This window comes from Oxyura jamaicensis, chromosome 3 (assembly GCF_011077185.1).
Source record: "Oxyura jamaicensis isolate SHBP4307 breed ruddy duck chromosome 3, BPBGC_Ojam_1.0, whole genome shotgun sequence".
In the NCBI taxonomy this organism is placed as follows: domain Eukaryota; kingdom Metazoa; phylum Chordata; class Aves; order Anseriformes; family Anatidae; genus Oxyura; species Oxyura jamaicensis.
Window position 1 is genome coordinate 3,552,562 of NC_048895.1, and position 19,424 is coordinate 3,571,985.

At 44.4% G+C, this 19,424-nt stretch overlaps 1 protein-coding gene across 2 annotated transcripts in view; it reads left to right on the forward strand.

The window, feature by feature from the left end:
• The window catches only part of LOC118164008, a 455,411-nt gene that overhangs the window by 424,134 nt on the left and 11,853 nt on the right, over positions 1-19,424 (forward strand). Inside the window, exons 5-6 of one of the 2 annotated variants that reach the window (XR_004749291.1) lie at positions 9,455-9,518; positions 12,414-12,571. Coding sequence is in view for 1 of the 2 variants with exons in the window: in XM_035321249.1 (XP_035177140.1) it covers positions 5,903-6,093; positions 9,455-9,518 (255 nt within the window). In the remaining variant the exon portion in view is untranslated. Of the gene's footprint in view, positions 1-5,848; positions 6,094-9,454; positions 9,519-12,413; positions 12,572-19,424 lie in introns of those variants that run through there. The other variant, XM_035321249.1, reaches the window with a different exon arrangement.

Consider the following 19,424-nt stretch of genomic DNA (forward strand, 5'->3'; position numbering starts at 1 on the left):
TGCCACCTATTCTGCTTGTTAATGTTTTGACTGGAAGTGTCTGGCAGTGTCATCATCAGCAGATATTTTTAAAGACCTTTTTTTTTTTTTTTTTTTTTTTTCTGGAGCTGACTCTAATAGCAAAGCAATGGATCCTTAGCAGCCTCTGTTATATGTCTCTTAAGGGAATATTTTTGTTAATTGCAAATATTTGATTGACAAACATGGGATGCAATTAGTAGGCAGGCACAGTAGGAATGTGCAGTGAACTGGATCTCTGAACCAACAGATCTCAACTCTCTCAGCTTGATCTGAAATAGGCTGGAGCATTTAAACCATATGTTTCCCTCAAACTTTTCCTTTCCTCTGAAAATTCCTTATTTCCCTCAACTAACCTTCTTTCACTCTCTGCACCAAGGGAGCTAATTCATCTACTATGATCACGTCAAATAAAGACAGAAAATTCTACACAAGCTTCAGACTTATGCTGCTTTTTGACCGTGGCAGTAAAAATTAATGTGGACAAGACTATACATGCCAGTTGTGCCTTACAAAAGCCCTAGGTGAAAGAGAATACAATCTAATTTAACTTTAGACATTTTGAGCTTAATGGCCTATTTGAACAACCTGGTACCATCTGACTACATTTATCAATTATATTTCTTTTTATTTATACAGAGTACTGTCTTTCTGAGGAGGCTATAATTAAAACTTATCTAGATAAATTGTGCTCAGATTCTGTGGCACGAGAAGGAATTCAAAGGATCTCAGTGTTTTTATGTGTTCTTTTTCATAAAAAAAAAAAAAAAAAGTTGTTCTTAAATCTTTAAAGGGAAATACATTTTAATGATTAGAATAGCTTAATTGCAATAGTTTTTATAATTACAGCCAGGAATTACCAGCAGGAAATGCTGTGTGGTCTGTAGATTAAAGGGCTGGCACCCCAGAATAAATTTTTCTGGGCAAGCAATGCCTCTTCTCGTGGGGAAGGGTGCTCATTGCCCACCTTCCTGCGACAAGGGTCCTGAAACGAAAGCTGCCGTGAGGAATTCACCAGTTCCTTTGGTTTTCAGGCATTTCCAGCTCACTCTTTGTGATGTAGGAACTGTCTCCCAGTAGCCCCGCGTGGCATCGCTGGTCGAGCCTTGTTGAGCCTGGCACAGGGCGGGCGCTAGGAGCTGCTCTCCCAGGTCTCCCGCAGGCAGAGCTGCGCCGCCAAGGCACCTGCACGAGCTCGGGTGGCAAAAGCAACCCGGCGAGGTGGCCCGGAGCTGCGGGGGGCTCATTTGCCCTGCTGAGAAGCTCATTTGCAGCTGTCTCGGGTGTCTCCACAATCCACTTGAGCGTACGGTGCAGTGTCAGGGTGATATTTTTTACAGCTCAACTGCAATAGTATTTTTCTCAGATGCTGAGGAGTACAGACCCCATTTGGCAACTTCTTCCAGTCGGAGAGTAGGTGTGCTTGGCACGGGCGAAGCGACAGAAGTGAGTAGCCTACCCTACTGTGCTAGTATTTGTAGTGTGTTCTATTGAATTATCAGGGAGTATTCGTAGGGAATCAGAGAAGTCACTCTCTCCTCGCTATTATTTTCAGGATGGCATCAACCGATCTTACCGTAACCTGATTTTTGCCATAATGTGCATGTCCCAAATGCCTTTGAGATCTCTGGCAGCACTCATAGGAGTATCGTGAGTTGGTGTGTACCCACCTCATCGCACTCCGTTACAGCATGCATATTCATAAAATCACATGAAGGGGCTAATGAAGCTTTGCTCATTTCAGAAGGGCCCGATCCCACAACATTTACTCCTACTGGGGACTACTCATGTGATTAAGGCTGACTCACATAAGTGTTGCAAGATCCAGCTTTTAATTTGCAAATCCCAATAACGATATGTGTTAATCAGACACTTCATCAGTGAAAAGAGTGCTAGATCTGTAGTAGCTGTATGGTAAGGCTATAAATATAAGCTGCATTTCTTTAAAACTTCCTTACAGAATTTTGTCCCTAGAAGGGAAAATGTTATCTTGGTGCTGTCTACGTCCTGACTGTAAAATTTCAAAGTCGTTGTAAGCAACCCCACCGAACTCACAAAAAAATAATTTCCATCTGTAAGATTTCATGCCGTGTATTCGTAACCCTCTTATCAAAGCAATATGCGACAGGGGCCTTTACAAAAGACTTTTTTTAGGAGGTTTGATAATATTTTTACAGAAGGGCAGCTAAGGAAGGTCCGTTGCAAACCCACAATAACATAGACAGAACTGCATGATCAACAGCTTTGGTGTGGCAGAGAGATTTTAAATGCTGGTCCAGGTGCATGCTTGGGCTTGTCAAGGTTGCCCTTGGTGAGGTCCGGTCCCCTCAGATATTTCTTTTTTTTTCACACTGGAGCCGTTGTTGTGTCTCTGGTTAAGTGTTTGACAGAAAATGTCCTCAGTTGGGCTGTGCATAATGTATACTGCCGATTTGTAAAATCTTTCTGTGCCACTGTGTTGAAAGAGGGACTTTGTCTCAGGTTTTCTCTTCACGGCTCCACAATTTAAATTTGACTGTTTTGTCATGTTAATGTAATTCACTTAAAATATTTAAATTGTCCTTAATTAATTGAGGAGGGAGATGATCATTGTGGTGAACTTATAGGCAGCGTGCAGAACAGTACTGACACCATTTTGGTGAATACAGGTGATGAATGGTGTTGACATGAACGGCTGCAGTTACACAGTGTGCGTATACACAAATTATACCGCCATGTGTGTTCCTCTGTGTTATGAAAGCCTTTTGTTTATATATACCCAGCTATACATTTACACATTATGTAAATAAACACACATATGCCCGTGCAATTTAATTGAATATATGGCTATGGGTTAAGAGGCATGTTACTCTGATGAAAAACATCTTATGGTACTGAGTAAAAATATTTCCAATGTGTTTTTGAGTCTCCTGTAGAATTTAAGAAGGAACTGCAGAGATTTCTTTAAGGTAGTGGTTCGAATCAGTTAATAAGAGGTCCTGGTATTCTTCCCAAACCTCTAGGCTGTTGAATGGCACTCTTAGAAATCCATCAAGTTTCATCTTTACTCAACTCCTTTTATCCTTATTCAATTATAAGCTTTTCCATTGATCTTTGGTACATGCAAAATGGAACATTACCCTGTGAGCTTTGTCTCAAATCAGGTACGTACTTGGACGGCAGTGTGCCAGAAGCTACGTGTGTGGATTAGTCCTCCAAACCCAAACTCCCCTAAAACCAGCGATGGGCTGCTGGTGCCACGATGGCATGCCCTGCCTGGAGGGCACCAGGGAAGTGGGCTCCTGCTGGAGAATCACCGTCGGGAGCTGCAGGAGGCGACGGACCCGCTGCTGAGCCCCACCAGAGGTTGCACCGTGTGGGGTGCACCTTCTCCCTGGCCCTCGTCTGGGAGCGAGAGGGGCCTGTGGGGCAGTAATAGCTGTTCCCCGTGGTGTAAGGCCCCGCAGGCCGTGCTGCAAGGTGACCTGCCTCGCTCCGGCAGAGCCCGGATGCGTGAGTCTGCCTCACAAAGAAATCTCTGCTTTTGCTTTTTTGTTTGTTTGGCTTTTTTCTCTGTCTCATGCACGCAGCCAGGGCGCCTCTCCTCCAGCTGTTCTGTGACACCGCACAGCCATCAAACGCTGGAAGCCCGGCTCAGAGAGCAGCAGTGACAGACTCCCTGGTGCAGGCAGGCCAGGTCCCAAATCTATTGTTCATACGAGAAAGCTCGGCAGAGTGAGTTGACAGGTTTTGAAAGCACTGGAGAACTTCCCCAGGAAGTTTTCTTCCTTTCACTATCCCATTCCCTTACTCTCCCTCAAGCCGAATGCAAGATGTGTGACCTCTTAACAATTACCGGGGAGGGGAATAACGTTGCTTCTGAGCACACGCGTGTACACACGCACACGCTCGGGTAAGCAGGTGTGGGAGCACCGGCACTCCTTCCGCTTGCGAGGGCTTGCACTGCGATGCTTTGTAGTGTTGCATTCAGACACCGTGTTCTCAGTGTCTTTGTTATTGTCACCTGATAAATAAACAGCCCTAAAATTACAGAACTTATTATGGTAATTGAGTGAAGAAAAGGAAATGCAAACCCGGCCTCACTATCTATTACATTGCCACTGCTAAAGTTGCCTAAACCTGCGCTACTCAAATGATATTGTAATATTAGCCTTCTTTCTTTTTTCACAATGATTGTTTTCTGTCCATCTCAAGCTGGATGTCAGTTCATTTAGATTTACATCAAGTAGTAAATTAAAATAATCACTCAGCAAACACTCTCAGCTCAGTTTTCTCTTTCAGTCAGGAGTTGCGAGAGATGCTTGAAGCATTCAAGCAGAAAATATTGCTGTCTAGATATTTGTCCTCTGGGTGATAAAGGAGGCATTGTCTTGGGACCCACTCAGGCCTCGGAGCTGATAGTAGCTGTGCATCACAGCTGTGAAGTGCGCTTTGTTATGTGTCTGAGGATTAGGGTTCAGGACCTTGTTTTTCTTGAAATACCAGACTGATCAGAGCTGCATATGTTCGGGGGAAAGCAGAGGTCGATGGTTCTCTGTCCACATTTTTACTAGATTATTCTTGGACAGAACTCTGGGAGAATACCCTGCAGCTTAAACCATCCCAAGAGTTTTTCATATTCTGCATTATAACCGTCACGGAAAAAAGGCTGTAGTTTATCTATCTGCATTTGAAACAAAAGACTACAGCATCACAGCCGAGTCCCTGGGCTTTGGACCCGCGCTGGAACAGACTGAATTTTGCTCCTTTGTGTTCCATTTACAGTACAGCTGCCCATTTAGAAGCATGAATGCACCTTGATATAATAACCAAATCCGAAGAATGTGTGGCCTAAAGGAGAGCACAGTCAATCTTCATATCGACAGCTAATCTTAAAGCAAGGGTGGAAACGGTGTGGTGCATGGAGCAAGGGGCTTGGGGGGACAAAAGAAGGCTGTTTTGTGTCTCTGTGCTGTGTGTTTTAGAAAAAGGGGATGGGGATTCTTTTTCTGGTTAAAACATTTAAGTGCATCTTCTTTCCTAACCCTCAGGAAAACAAAAACAAAACAGAAGCCCTAACCAAAATCTGTTATTTTAGCAAGTAAGATGTGTGCAGAAGCACTCTTGGTGAAGATGCCATCGTAAATTAAGGTAATACTTCCATTACAGTCACTGAGTTAAGTCGGGGTAGAGACTGCAGGATCTGGGCGTTACCTGAGCAGCCTCTGAAGCAGCACAGTAAGGGAGTTTGCAGGTTTGAGGATCTGGGGCCAGACTCTCATCTCACTTGTGTTGGTGTGATACCACAGAAGCTAACGGAATTTTACTGATACACTAAGGACTACACGTGGCTCTTTTGTTGCAAGTGAATCCACTCTCAGGGTCACCGGTGTCCTTCTGGATCCGTCCCTTCCAGAATGGGGCCCTGATCAATAGGCAGATTATTGCCTTTGAAGTGATGGATGGCAATCCTACAACCCCACTGGTGGGCTGCAAGTGAGAAAAGCATTTTGCCTGTACACAGCGTAATGCCTAAGGACTGGTTCCTTTTATTCCTCTGCTTGATAACATGTCAGTGGACACAACTTGTAACCCCATCACCCATGTATTTTTATTTTTTAAATTAGGCCACTGTGGAAAATGGTTCCTCCTGTCATTCAAAGCAGGGGGTTACATACCAAAATTGTTTTGGCTTAAGTCTCAGGACTGGAATTGCTTCCCTCTCACAAAGTAGGGCATCTGCTCCGGCCCTCTGGAGCTAGGGGCAAGGCCTGGCTGCTGCCTGCAAAATGAAGCCTTCCTTTGGGCTTTGCCCAGTTCTCACCTGCTCGTCTTCCATGGAGCTGGGCCTGCACATCCCTGCCATGGCTCCCCGTCACCCTGCCTGTCAGTGGTGATCTGAAGCATGGGCTCAGTGGGATTAATGAATGGTGGGAGGTTGCCATCATCCCAGGGCACTGGCTCGGGCTCAGCTGCAGACCAAACATCTCGTGAACCTCCTCCTACCTCCCCAGTTTTGGTACGGATGCTGTTGCCATTCAGAGGAGACCCTTGGCAAGCTGCAGTTTTGGTGCTTTTGGCAGGAATGATCCACAGGTTGGTCTTCTGCCTAGGCAAAGTGTTTCCCACGTGACAAAAAAGAGTAACTGGGGCCGGATGCAGACTGAGAAGCCTTGGTCAGAAGCTGACCTGTGTAGCTGTCATCTGACATGAGCTCTGGATGCCAGGCATAGCTCTGTCTGTGGTCTCGTCCTCTGTGTCGGTAAAGGTCCTCCTGCTCTACCGCCCTGCCCTGTGCTTTTTCCAAGGGGGTGTGCTGGAGAGAGGGCACGCATGGACCACGGCGGTGCCGTGTGGCACAAGGGAAGGGATTTGCTGTTACTTCACCATCTGCCTGGCAGAACCGATTTGCTGCGTTTGTGCATTTCTGCCTACAGAAGCTGGCATCATATTAAGGCACTTACCATCGGAGATATGCTAATAGCAAACTTTCAGAAAAATGACAGAGCAGCAATCAATGTCTCGTTTGTTTATAAGCAGTATCTTGTAGTAAGTCTTTTTCCTTCACTTCTGCTTCCCCCTTTCTTAGCAAATGACCACAGGGTACTGACCTCTCTTCTTGTGCTCACAGAAATCCTCTCTCTCTTTTTTATTTTTCCTCTGGCTTTTTTTTTTTTTTTCTCGCTATTTTTAATGCATTTTTGTTTTCTTTTTTAATGCTTTGAAAAGGCTTGGTTTATCCTCCTCCATGCTAGCACAGCTATCCATCAGCCCTCTTTTCTACTTGAGTTGTTGCTACCGACGGGCTTCCTTTATTACTATATTTTCTGTGCCTTTTCCCCCTTCTTCCCTAGCACAGTTATGTCTCTTGTTCGTCAGTCTCATACTTCTTTTTCCTATATCCCAGCCAAATATATTCGAGGAGCCCCTTACTGGTTCTCTCTAATCCCCTTCTGCAGCCCTCCGCTGTTTCCCCCGCCCTGCAGAGACCGATACCTCTGCTGCTGCTTTCCCAGCGCCGCAGGGGCCGGCCCCGTCCCTCCCTCCCAGGCTGTCGGTGTCCCCGCTCTGCCACGCTCGGCAAGCGGCACGGCACCCGGAGCCGTGCAGCGAGGCACAGCCCCGCAGCTCCACGGCCGGAGCTCCCCGCGCTGCTGGGCGCCGGCAGCGGTGCGGGGCGCGGGAGGCTGCTGGCGACCTGTCCTGCTCCCTCCTGTCCTGCTGGAGCCTGGGAGCCCTCTGATGACTTCGCAGATTTTGTAGCGAAACACACGAGTCAGGCTCCTGTCTCGAGGCTGGACAAAGGAAGGGGGAACTCCCTCGTTTGTTATATTAAAAAATAAAATAAAAAAGGTTCCTAAATGAAGAAAAAAAAAGCTGGGGCAGGAGATGACCACAGCCTCCAGCTCCTTGTGCAAACTCAAGACAGTGAAGAGAGCTGGAGGCAGGGAGTGAAACCTTGCCCGTGCTGGTACCTGATCCCTCAGCTTGCGAGAAGGAGGCATGGGGGCTGAGGTAACTCAGGAAAGGTATTTTGTAGGTGTAAACTGGCATGCCAGCATTTACATTAACTTTGTGCATTTCTATTTGTTGAAAATCCTGTCTCAGAGATTTATCTCATTTGAGTTCTTTGTGAAAAAAAAATGTACAAGCATTCACACAGCCGTCTGATGAAGTTGCTTGAAGTATACATTGATAGATGTCTAGATACCTCAGCATCAATTTGGGTATGGAATTGCTTAAATTATCAAAATATTGACATAAATCCTTATACAAAATTAGACACTTCTGTTGTGAGTGGTACTTTTTTTTTGTTTGTTTTTCTCCTGCTGTCACCAGTCACTGCTATCACAGCCCAGCCTAAAGGGGAATTTCCCCCTAGTTCTTTGCAATAAAAGAAAAAAAAAAAAAGAGAGAGAAAGGGAAAAAAAAAAAAAAAAAAAAAAGAGAGAGAGAAAGAGAGAGAGAGAGAGAATTTCCTGACTGCAGGAAAAGAACTACTGGGGTAGAAGGTTACCAAGGCCTCTGGCTTCTTGTGTGTAGATGAAGAGAGTATTCAGAGAGTTCAAACACAAGTAGGAGATCTCTGAGTGCAGGAAACAAGCAACGTAGTACGAGGTGAGAGAATTAAGCAGAGAGAAGGAGGGCAGTTACCTCCTGTGCATCCATTCCTGGCAAGAGAGGTATCCAAAGAATCCTTGAAAGACACATCTTACAAAAGCTTCATTATGAGCTCTTGCTAATTTGAGAAATGTCAGAAACGCCAATATTATTCTCCACGCAGCTCTCGGGCTCTGTGTGTGTATCTGATCGGATGGCACTTTCTGATAAACGCGAGCTGTCTACTCGTTGCGCAGCGCCTGGCAGAATGGCGTCACTGCAGTCTAAGTGAATAATATCTGAACTCCATTCACTACCAAGCAAAATCTCGGTATCGTGTCTGCTGCCACGGGGCGTGAAGAGCCCTGCTTGGTTTTTGCTGCAGTGGCTGTGGACTGTCACCAGCAAGACCCATTCCTAGCCCGCGGCTCCACCGAGGATTTCTGAAGTACTTGTTCTAGTTCAGTACCAGGAGATGCTGGAGGTGTGCAAAATGTAGTCAAAAACAAGTGCATAGGATTTGAAGTTTTCCTCCCTCTAACAACACAAATACTGTCTCAATGATCTTCTGGAGCTTGCCTGGTGGTGGTGGTGGGATTGCACGGGGCGTCCCCTCTTCCATACAGCCAGCGCCTTTCCCAGCAATGCCATGCAGATCCCAGGCTCAAAGGGCAGCTGAAATATCAGCCTTGGCTGCAGCTGCTACCTGGAAATCTGGAGACTGTTGTCTTCCTTATTTCATCTGTCGCTAGTCAGCTGGAAAGCACAGTGACCTATGAGTAATGTGGCCATCCCAAACTCATGCTGATAAAACCTTTACTCTACCTCCTCTCACCATCTCTCCCTTTCTATCTCTCGGAGATGTTCTGATCCAATCTTGACTTCCTTTGAGGTAGGGCATTCTGGCTTAATGCCCTACCCCCCTTGGAGAGTCAGAGAGAAATGATTTTGAGTTTGTTGGCTTTTTTGTTGTTGTTGTTGTTTTTGCCTGACAGACTTGTCTGCAGAGCTTTTATAGCAGTGAAAAAGGATATGACTCTGTGGCCATAACCCAGGGGCCCTTTTGGACACTGCTCCTCTCAATCCGTGGCTGCTGTTGAGGGCATAGCAGAAGAATTTCCAAATCCCAGAATATCAGCGTTGTCATAGGGGCAGTAAAGCACCAGGTGTCGTTCGGAGCAGCCCAGAGCTGGGAGGTAACAGAGCTCACTTGTTCTTTGCTCTCTCCACCTTCTTGACAATATCACATGTAATCTGGCTACCACTTGGCAGTCAGTCCACTTGGCATATTTTGGTAATCCTTTGCTTCAGGGATGTTTGTATCATTAATGAATGTTTCTTTTTTTGTTCCATACAGGTCTGCTTGGTGGATATTAAGGCAGACTTCTACAGGTGAGGGACAACTGTCTGCAGATCTCCAGGTAATTGCTGTTGTTTCTGTTTCTTTCGTGAGCTGCTCTGGTTGTTGTGACCTTGTCTTCGATTTTAGGCTGCAGTCCCCATCCCTTACCCCCTGTGTTTGCCACCTCATGATCAGAGTGTTGTCCTGAGCTGCATCTTAGAGCTACTTGGAAACGTGAAGTGAAGGATATGCTGGCTGCCCACTCAGTATGCAGCTCTTGTGTCCCACTGGTAGCCTTTGACCAGAAACCTGCAAGCTGCCTATTCATATCTAAGGGGATTTGCTTGCATTTTATGAAGATATAAATGCTTGAGCACTTACTGGATAAAGAATTGTCTTTCTGTCTGTGTGATCCTGCCATAACTGTGGTTAATGGAAGAACTCAGTGGCAAGGCAATTTTCTTGTCTCTGGAGAAAAACTCTCACTTTTTAACTGGACAGAGCCCTCATCTACTTCTCACTTTTTTTTAAGGGCTGAGATTTACTTGGTGTTTCTGCAGTAGATTTCAAAATGTTTCATGATTACGTTAGTTTCCTTCCTTTCTTTGAGAAACTCAAAATTAAAGTAGGTGTATGCTTCAACAGATACCTACAAAAGAGCATTGGGTGCATTGGTTTGAAGACCACCATGCCAAGCACACTAAGCCCCAGTCCTGCTGTGACACCAAGTCCATGGCAGTAGATTAGTGCTGTGCCTGACAAGGTTGTTCAAGGCCCAGCTTTAACGAGTCAGATGAAAGCAGACTGCTTTTCAGTTTGGCACTCAGCCATCCTCGTTATGATAGTGTTTGTGTTGTAAGCTCCTTGGGGCAGGGACTGTGGCTTTCTGTAGATCTTGAGTCACTCCAAGACTGTGGCCAGCGTTCTGTGAACCAAAGCTAATAAATCAAAGCCAGCTTTTCCTCATGTGCTTCAAAACCTACTCCATTTTGGAACGAGCAAACCACGTACAGCTCGCTGCAGGCTTTGTCAAATTATTCCTCCCCTTCACACTTGGACTCTTCTTCATTTTCCACACACTTAATACTCACCCAGCTCCTTTCTGTAACTGGCAGCTGATCCAATTACACACTAGAGGTAGAAATGCTGAAGTCTTACAGTTCAAATGTGGAATGATATGCATAGTCACTTTGTCACTCAAATCCTTAAAAAAAAAAAAAGAAAGAAAGAAAGAAAAATCAGACTAGCTGGCCATAATTAAGGGCAGAAAATAGAGCACACAGTTAATATCTCCGTGGTTTGCCAATACCGGGATGTCACAAGTACCAATCAGGAAACTGGAGCCATGTGGCTTCCCAGATAAAAACATGGGCTTTTTTCTTCTGGGGCTACAGTTAAATCCAGCTTAAGGTTCTAAATTAAACGAGTCCCTTAACCTCTGCAAGTGCACGCGATCCCTCCAGGTCAGAGCTGAGGTTATTGGCAGGTCAGCATGGTGAGGCTTGTATTCTCTTGCCTTCAAAAAAACTTAGTGGCAGAAATGAAAGAATTAAGGTCCAACCCCTGGCAGAAGGCCAAGAAGCCAGAGGTGTATGGGCAGCAGCCCCCAGATGGAGGGGTGCCACAAGAGGAAAACCTGAATTATCAGAGGACATGAATGCAGGCAGGGCCGTTTCGGGGCATAGTAGGTCTCACTTGCTACTGCTTTGTGCAGTGAGGCACTTCATGGTAATGAACTCGTCTGCTGCTCACAGGCAGTGGGATCTCAAAGGTAGGCTAAATCTGGGGTCAGCTGGATGGTGCTGTGTTCTGCCTGAGCTGTTTTCTGGAGTCCCCCATTTACTTTTCGTTGCATTAACAGTACAAAACTGTAGCCTGAGTCCCAATGTCACCATCAGAATGTGCAGCTCTTGAACTATGCAAGTTGCCTGTGCAGAGTTGTGCCGAGATCGAGCTTGTATTTAGTGGAAAGGATCCCACTCACTCACTCGGGATAATAATGAATCCCAGTAATAACGATCCACTTTGAATTGTAGGTAAAGGTAGGATGTAGACATTGCATAACAACAGCTACTCCTCATCTGCACTGTTGGCATTTGCTGCTGTGTGCACAGAGGGCTTATTTGTGCGCCTACTTCCAGAATTATATTTCTGGAAAATTCTGGTTGAGATTCTCAGCTGTACTTTTGTTCGGGATTTTGCTCAGAGAGCCAGTTCATTCAGCAGAACAAGCTTGTAAAACTGTGCAGCAGTAGCCCACTAAAGCATCTTCCACATTACCAAAAATGTAGGAACCTTCAAAGCCTCCAAGCACCTCCAGCTCCCACCAGAGAGCTAGAGCTGAGACTCCCATATGACAGAAAACAAGCAATAATTAAAAATCCCTATTTTGCCCAAAGAATTCCTTTGTTCGAGGTATGTAAATGTCTTTGCTTGCTTGTAAGTGATTTCATTTTTGGTAGTTCCCTAGCTCAGTAATCTGAGCTTGGGAATAGAGGAGTCTAAAAGGAGTGTTACACTGAAACAAAGCACCTGTCTTTCAGTCAAGACTAAATTGACAAGCAACAATTTAGTTGTCTAAACTCAGAGCTTTCAGGATTTCAGACTACATAAATGTCAAGATGCCTAGGTAGGGCTCAAAGGTGAGCGACAGTGTAGGCAAATATACATTGGAACTTCAATTATCCAAACCCTGATAACTCTCAGTTACCTGAAGTTTAAACATGTCTCCCCTCACTCGTAGTTTCCACATTTTTCTGTAAAATCCCTTTGTACGGAATTGCCTATGTCTTTGCCCAGCATAGTCTGTGAACTTTAAGAACTCGTCTCCTAAGGAGCTTAGTGTGTCTGCCAGATCACAGCATCCGCAACCCCTTTCTGACAGAGCCTATAATTATCCTTTCATGTTACCTGTTACATTTGGATAGAAGTATTAAAATAAATAAATCTTCATTGTCATCTTTGTTGTCTCCAGCTGCACTCCACTTCTCCTTAGGCATGGTGTCACTGGGGCACCCTTCATCGCAATACAGACCATGGAAACCATGTTCCTTTACTAATTCAGCATGGGGACGTTGTGTCCTCTAATGAGCAGCTTGGATGGACTTCACTAGTTAGCAGAATTCACCATTGGTAAGTTGGATTTCACAGACAAAGTTATTTGCTTGGTTACTCTCCTGTAGCACCTTTGACATCAACTTATATCTTAGAGTCAAATATGCTTCAGTATCCATACTTTTGGAGCCTTACGTGCCTTACGTGTCTCCTGTCTGTGGAGATGAGTGGTAGAGGGAGTCCCTCTCCTCTTGTCCTTGCTCTTCAGCAAGCAAGCATTGTCCCCTTTATTCTTTAGGGGAGGAACCTGAGACAGGGTGAGGACAGGAGATGCTTCCCAATTTCATCCCCAGTAGCAATGCTCTGGGGGAAAGAGCATCTGAATACACCAGTAGGATGAGCAGACCATTCTGCAGTAGGAGAGATGGCACACACTCATCTCTGCTGTGGTCCCTTTTCACATAAATGTTCATTAGTGGCACTGCGGAATAAAAGTTGCTGTGCAAGTGTTGCCTGCTCTGCAGTGGAGGACTTTTGGGTGGAATGAGGTCTCTGAACACAAAACTGGCAGCATGAGGAAGAATAAGGGTTTTTTTTGGCCAGGTCAGGCAATGTCTGCCTTCGCTTTAGCTGAAGGCAAAGAGCTTGATCCTACCAGAACAAATGGCATAAGACACGGAGGATCCAGCATTGCAGAAGAAAATAAAATCCTTTTCTCCATTGAAAGCAGAATTGCATAAGAGAACTAGAAGGCAAAATGCAGTCCAGTTTCATCTGTTGCTTTGACCAGGAATGAGAAGGAAATTAAACTAAATGGAGATACTGTAAATTCTGTGGGTAAAAAGAAAACATTCTCCTGGCAGCAAACTAAGATTGCAAAGAAAATATAGCAACAGGGGACAGTCCAGAGAGTGCCCATTTCAATATTTAGGAAGTCCTAGTGTCTTAGGTGTTCTGTGGTGATCAAAAATTGAAATAAATTTAAGTTGCATTTTAATTGAATTACACAATGACATCAATTTAAACATTAGTAAACAGATGCAATTTTGTGCAATGCTTTAAATTACATTTCTCACATATGCATTTAATTTAAATTTATTGAGATGGTTATTTATGTTAATAAAATAATTAAAAGCAGTTATTTAAGAGTAACTATGAAATAGCTGTGTAACTACCTATATTAATAAGACAGTTAGTTAAGGGATAATGTCTATTGCTTTATAGTGTAATTGCAATAAACAGCTGCTGAGTTTGATTAAGAGCTGAAGTGGAGCTAAAGTGTTTGAGCAATCTCAAAAGCTATTTGTTGTAAGTGTACTACAAAGCAATAGCGATTATTCCTATTATACCAAAAGCCATAGCATAAACATTAAAATATATTAAAACTCCTTAGTATAATGTTTTTTTTTCTTGGTTTATTCAAGCATCTCCCTGGGAATGGTGGGGCTAGAGAAGGAGAGGTGGGGCTTTTGTGGGGAAGAGGCTTTTGGGGGGCAATAATGTGGTCGAACACAGTTTTCTTCATATCCCTATTCCCCCCTGCGTGAGAGTACAGCTAACTGCAAGGAAGGGCACCATCTGTGTTTGGGGGCTGTGTTTTCTCAGGGGTGGCACCATTAAAGAATCTTTAGCTGAATCCCTCTCAAACTTTGTAGGAAAATTTCAGCATTGATCTCAGGTCTGACCTAGGAATTTCTTCAGCTTTTTGTTGGAATGTAAGGAGGGAGAGCTGAGCATATAGTACAAATCCTTCTGCAACTTTGTCTACGAAATGGCTGCTGCCACTCCATAACTCCATCATTAACACATGAAGCAGACACTTCCTGGTCCCCAAGCGTATCCTGCTTTATGGCACTGACACATACCTAAACCACAGACCATTAATTTTCAGTGGGATCAAGTAAGCAAATAGGCATTACTTGTATCGCAGTTGTTATTTACAAACTCCATACTCTCGGGCTTCTGGGCAGTGGGATCGTACACGACACTTTTGCCTTTAAAATTTCTGCTCTATTAGGGTGCCACAAGTTTTTTAGCAAGTCAGGAAGGAATTGCTTAATTACTTAAGAGCTGCCTTACTCACCTCTTCTTTGAGAGCAGCTCTGAATGGTAAACTCTGACACATTGAGGCACAAATGGACAGATGTAGTCAGCTGCCTCTTGCTGCTCCTAGTTCAGGCACCTCTGCGCCTGTATTAAAAGTGAAAATCTCTCAGAGACCAGAAGTGCTATGAAATGCTGCTAAGCAAAAATTTTACCGGTAGAGACTTTGCATGTTTATGGTTTTGTAGTGAACTAGGTTGGCCAAGTCCTGGAGGAAGATTTGGTGGGAGGGTAAAAACATGTCCTGTGTGATCAGGCCCAGGTCCCAAACTTCTTCTCATATTACTGGCTCTTGGGAATCACCCATGTCCTCGCTTTCCACCAGGGGGAAGGACAGGTGATTCTGTCCCTGCAGTGAAACAAGCTTGGGAAAAAAAAAAAAAAAAAAAAAAAAAAAAAAAAAAAAAAGGTGTTGCTGGTATATCTGTGCCACTTTCCTCCCTTCATTCAGTCTATCCCACAGGAGATATGCTACCTTAGGCTAACCACTCATATACAGTATTTCAAAAAACTGTCCGGCTTGGCAAAGCCCGGTGCACAGCAATTAACCTGGGTGCCAATCCACTGCTAATCACTGTGGGAAGGCTTTGGTTCTGCCTGGCTACGGCAGCCGTCATAGGGGCGGTGTGGTACCACGGGTGCTTGCAGGCAGGACAGACATGGGGCACCAGGAAGGCGCTGCTGCTGCTGGGATCTCCCCAGACCAGCCCCTGGGTGCCTCAATGGCAAGCGGGACCTGCTGCGCTCTGGCGGCTGCTACCTCGGGAGGAGCTTAGGCAATGGCAGAGAAGCCCACCCAACATCCTCGTCTTGTTAAGCTTCTGGGGCTTGCAGCCCTTCCTAACTCTGCCCTGGGGAAAAACTGTGTAACAATGGATAAAAGACTTGGGCCTCCCAGCTTAGTTACAAAGGATTCTCTTCACTCATCCTCTTAGTGAGAAATCCAGTTGAATGCTTTTTGAAATCTTTCAAATATTAAAAATAAAATAAATCTTCTTATTCCATTCCCCGGCGAGATTCTCGACAGCAGTGCCATGTTGTTGTGCAATTCAAGTCCTCTAAAATGTCGAAAGGACCCCCGTCAGCACTGTGGCTGCAGCCAGGTACACAGAGAAAATGTTATTCCGTTCTTTGTGTGCCTTCAGAAAGCTGAAGGCAAAAAGCCCTTGAGCACTGAGAAGGGGAAGGTACAGTGGGTATTAAAATCACTGCTACCGGGCTGCAGGAGGCTTATCGCTACTAGCTGGCTTGGTTGGGATCTGTTTTGGAAAAGGTCTGGAGAAAGCCGTGATGTTTCAGCCAGAGACAGGGCAGTATTGCTTACCTTTCACCTGGGCGCCTGAGTCATTGCTGGGTGTTGCTCAGAGCAGTTACTGTGGAAAATACTTGGCAAATCAGTTGTGAAAAGAACTGGAACCTGTTTTGGGCTGCCTAAGAAGCTGGTTTGCCTTTTCTTTTCTCCTCTCCTGAAACGCTTTCTGCTCTCTTCCCTTACTGCCAAAGTCCACGTGGAAATGCCCTACTCCCTCTTTGCACGTGGGTTTCAGCCCAGTGGGGCTGCCTCAAACCCCCCTGAGGTTACTTATAATCTGACAGGGTTGGGAAAATGAAAGCTGTCCCTGGGTGCTGTCATGAAGGGACTCATGAAGTGACCCTGCCACCTTTGGTCTTAGAAGACATTTTTCTTTGCAGAGAAAGCTTTGACCAAAACATGGTTGTCATTGTTTGGTAGACAAAATATTTTCATGGGAAGCTCTTGCAAGCAGAAAAGTTGTTTCTTCTCTCTGCCTTGCAATCTTTCTCCGTCCTCCCAAGGACCTGTTGAATATTCAGCATCACCTGATTTTAAACTCTTCCTTTAAAGTCTTTGGAGCCTCTCAGTGTTATCAGAGGTCATACTGGTAGACTACCCTGGGTTAGAGCACACGAGAACCTGAATTTCTTAACAGTAGCTGTTTTCAATAAAGTATATGTTTAGCTTCATGTAAAAAACATCCACTGGCCCTGTTCGATTTTTTTTGACATCTCACTATCTCTGAATTTAGCTTTGGTTCATTAGTCAAGGAAATAAACAGCCACATTTCTTATTATTCACACTATCACAGAGTGTATTCCAAGCCTATACATATCCTGTAGCTTGTTAAATAATTCTTTATCCTTTAAGAAATTCCCATTAATCTCTGACCAAGAAGAGCAATAATAGGTTAGTTAGTCATCATATATAAAAATCTGAATCATTTTTACAAGTATCTTTAATGGCTTCCATTAATTACGTGTCTTCATAAAAAGCTACCCCTCTCAAACACAGCATCCTTTCATTCTTCAAGAGGATCTAATTTCTGAAATAACTGAAATTAAGGCACTGATGCTTTGTTTGGGCAAATTGAGCAGAAAAAAATACTTACACATCTCAAGCAGAAGGTACAAGAATCATGTTCTATTAACTTGTCAGCTATCTTCGTATTATTAGCAACATTTTACAAGTCAACCCAGTGGACTGCTATGATTAGTGCTACACTGACAGCAAGATATTCCGTGCGTACTGGGTTGGGATTTTAGCAGTAGCCCAGGTGGAGACGAAACTTCTTCTGCTCTGCTCTTTGCTTTGCCCCACGTGTCCTGGGCTCAGGTTTTGTGGTGGCTGCGTGGTCAGCAGGAAGGGGGCCATTACCAAGGGCACGGTGTGCTTCCCACCCTGTCCCTACTTCCTCCTCCTGCCCGCCCTGCTCTGAGGAGTGTTGGGTTTCCCTGTGCTCAGCAGCCTCGCTGAGGGGGCATCTTTAGGGGCAGATGATGTTTTAGCCTATCATTTCTCTGATGAAATGCACATCTTTTGGGGGACAAAGCGGTCCCCTGAGGTGGACAGGCAGGCGGGACCAGTCCTTTCAAGGGCAGCTCAGACTTCTGGCAGATTAAAGACGCTATGAAACCACGGACAGGAACATTACATAGTTCATTCCTTTTTTCTTGTTCTTTCTTAATTTAAGTGTAAGTTTGCTACCATAAACCCACAACAAAAGGCAATATTCATTGCCCTGCCATCAGGGCTGGACTGAACGGTATTTTCAAAAATCTTTCAGAACAGCATCTCCTGTGTTCATGTCTCTTCCTATGAAGACACCAGAGGCCCTGAGTAACGGATACAAATTTTCAAGGTCAAATGTAAAACAGAGGTAGCCTCTAATCCTTCATGGCATCTTTAAACCCTTCCATAGTCCATTCGCTGAGAAACACAGAAAAAGGGAGGGTGGCACTGAAGCCTCTTTCTTTGCTGTTTTATTTCAGGTCATGTAAGCTTGCTCACTCTTGTGGAAGGCCTAAGGAGCTCAAGGAGGGCTTTAAAGAAGAGATCTTCCTCTCCTGTTCAGTTGAATAGTCATGAATTAGACTCCTGGGAGACTAAGACTGTATAAATGCTTAAGGAAATCTTTTGATTACACATAGTTTTAAAAGATGCTAAAAGCAGTTCTACTACAGTTACTGGTGGATTTTATGTACTTATTTATCTTAATTTATGATATTTTTCCCCTTCCCTGGGAAGCAAAGACTATCAATAGATAAGGGAAAGAATTCTGTGTTTTTGTATGCAGTATGAGTCCAATACTTGGCCAAGACCCAGATCTATTGTGGCAAGAAAGTAATAGATGAACTAACTAGGGACCCAGACTCTCTGGCTAGCATCCAAGAAACATTAAAAAATGTAGTACTGCACATAACAAGTAGGAAGATGCATGCAAATGTTGATGTCTTATTGAAAATAGTTAACTTATTAATATGTTGGGTTTATAGGCATGCGTTTGGATTTTAAAACCTACTGTCTAAGTTCATGCCCTGAAATTATCTGTTGAACTATTTCCCTGAAATAGTATTTAAAGTAGTGCCACACTGGTGAGGTACTGAAAAAAATGGCACTGCTGGATCCCTAGGGATGGAGTGATTCCTTTGGGAGCATCAGTACTGAAGTAGTGGAAGGGGTCCAATTCAGCTCTCAGGAAGGTTCCTAAGCAATGGTCCACTTTGTTTCTTCACCATGTCTTCCCTGCCTGCAAAGAAGCAAGTCATGCATATGGCCCTTAGGAGTTTGTCATGCAGGTAGCAGCATTCAGTGTCTATAGGTTCATGTGAAAGATGTGGGTCAAGAGCTTTGTGTGGTACCCGGAGCATTAGAGACTGAGGATCATTGGTTAGTATAGGATTTAGTATGACATTGATGCCAACACCTAGAAAGAACCTTATTCCTGTGAGTCTTCTTCTAATGGATGCAAGGTATGGCTCATATTGTCATGTCCATGCTGCTTATGACTTCCAAGTCTGGAGAACATTATAGTTTTCCATCTAGATCTGTTTTGTCCTCCAGCCCTGGTAAGCTATAAAAGGTGATTTGGTCACCCCTCTTGCAGACAGTCCCTGTAAGCAAAAAGGTCCATGATTTTGCATAGCTACTGGCTGAAAGCATAATAGGTGAGGAAAGATGCTCAAGTCTTGACTTTTCATGTGCATTTATATGCAAGCCAGATGCAATCTGATTCCCAATTAATGGCATACAATTGGTAATGCAACCCTCAAATGTTTTTATTTTCACTGCCAGAGGTGTCCTCACCATTTTGCACGTTGGTTTGAACATCCATTAAGAGTATTTTGTTGCACACTCGCCGGTGTGTGCAAAGTAACTGCAATCACAAAAGTGCAAAGAAGTGTATAGGAAGAAACCCACTGGAAAAGTAGGTGAGGTCTAGATGAGACAGTGCGTATAGAGCAGACAGTACTGTCCTGTGAAACATTACAGGAGTTTCAAACGATAATTTCTCCCTATCAAAGCAATTAGAAG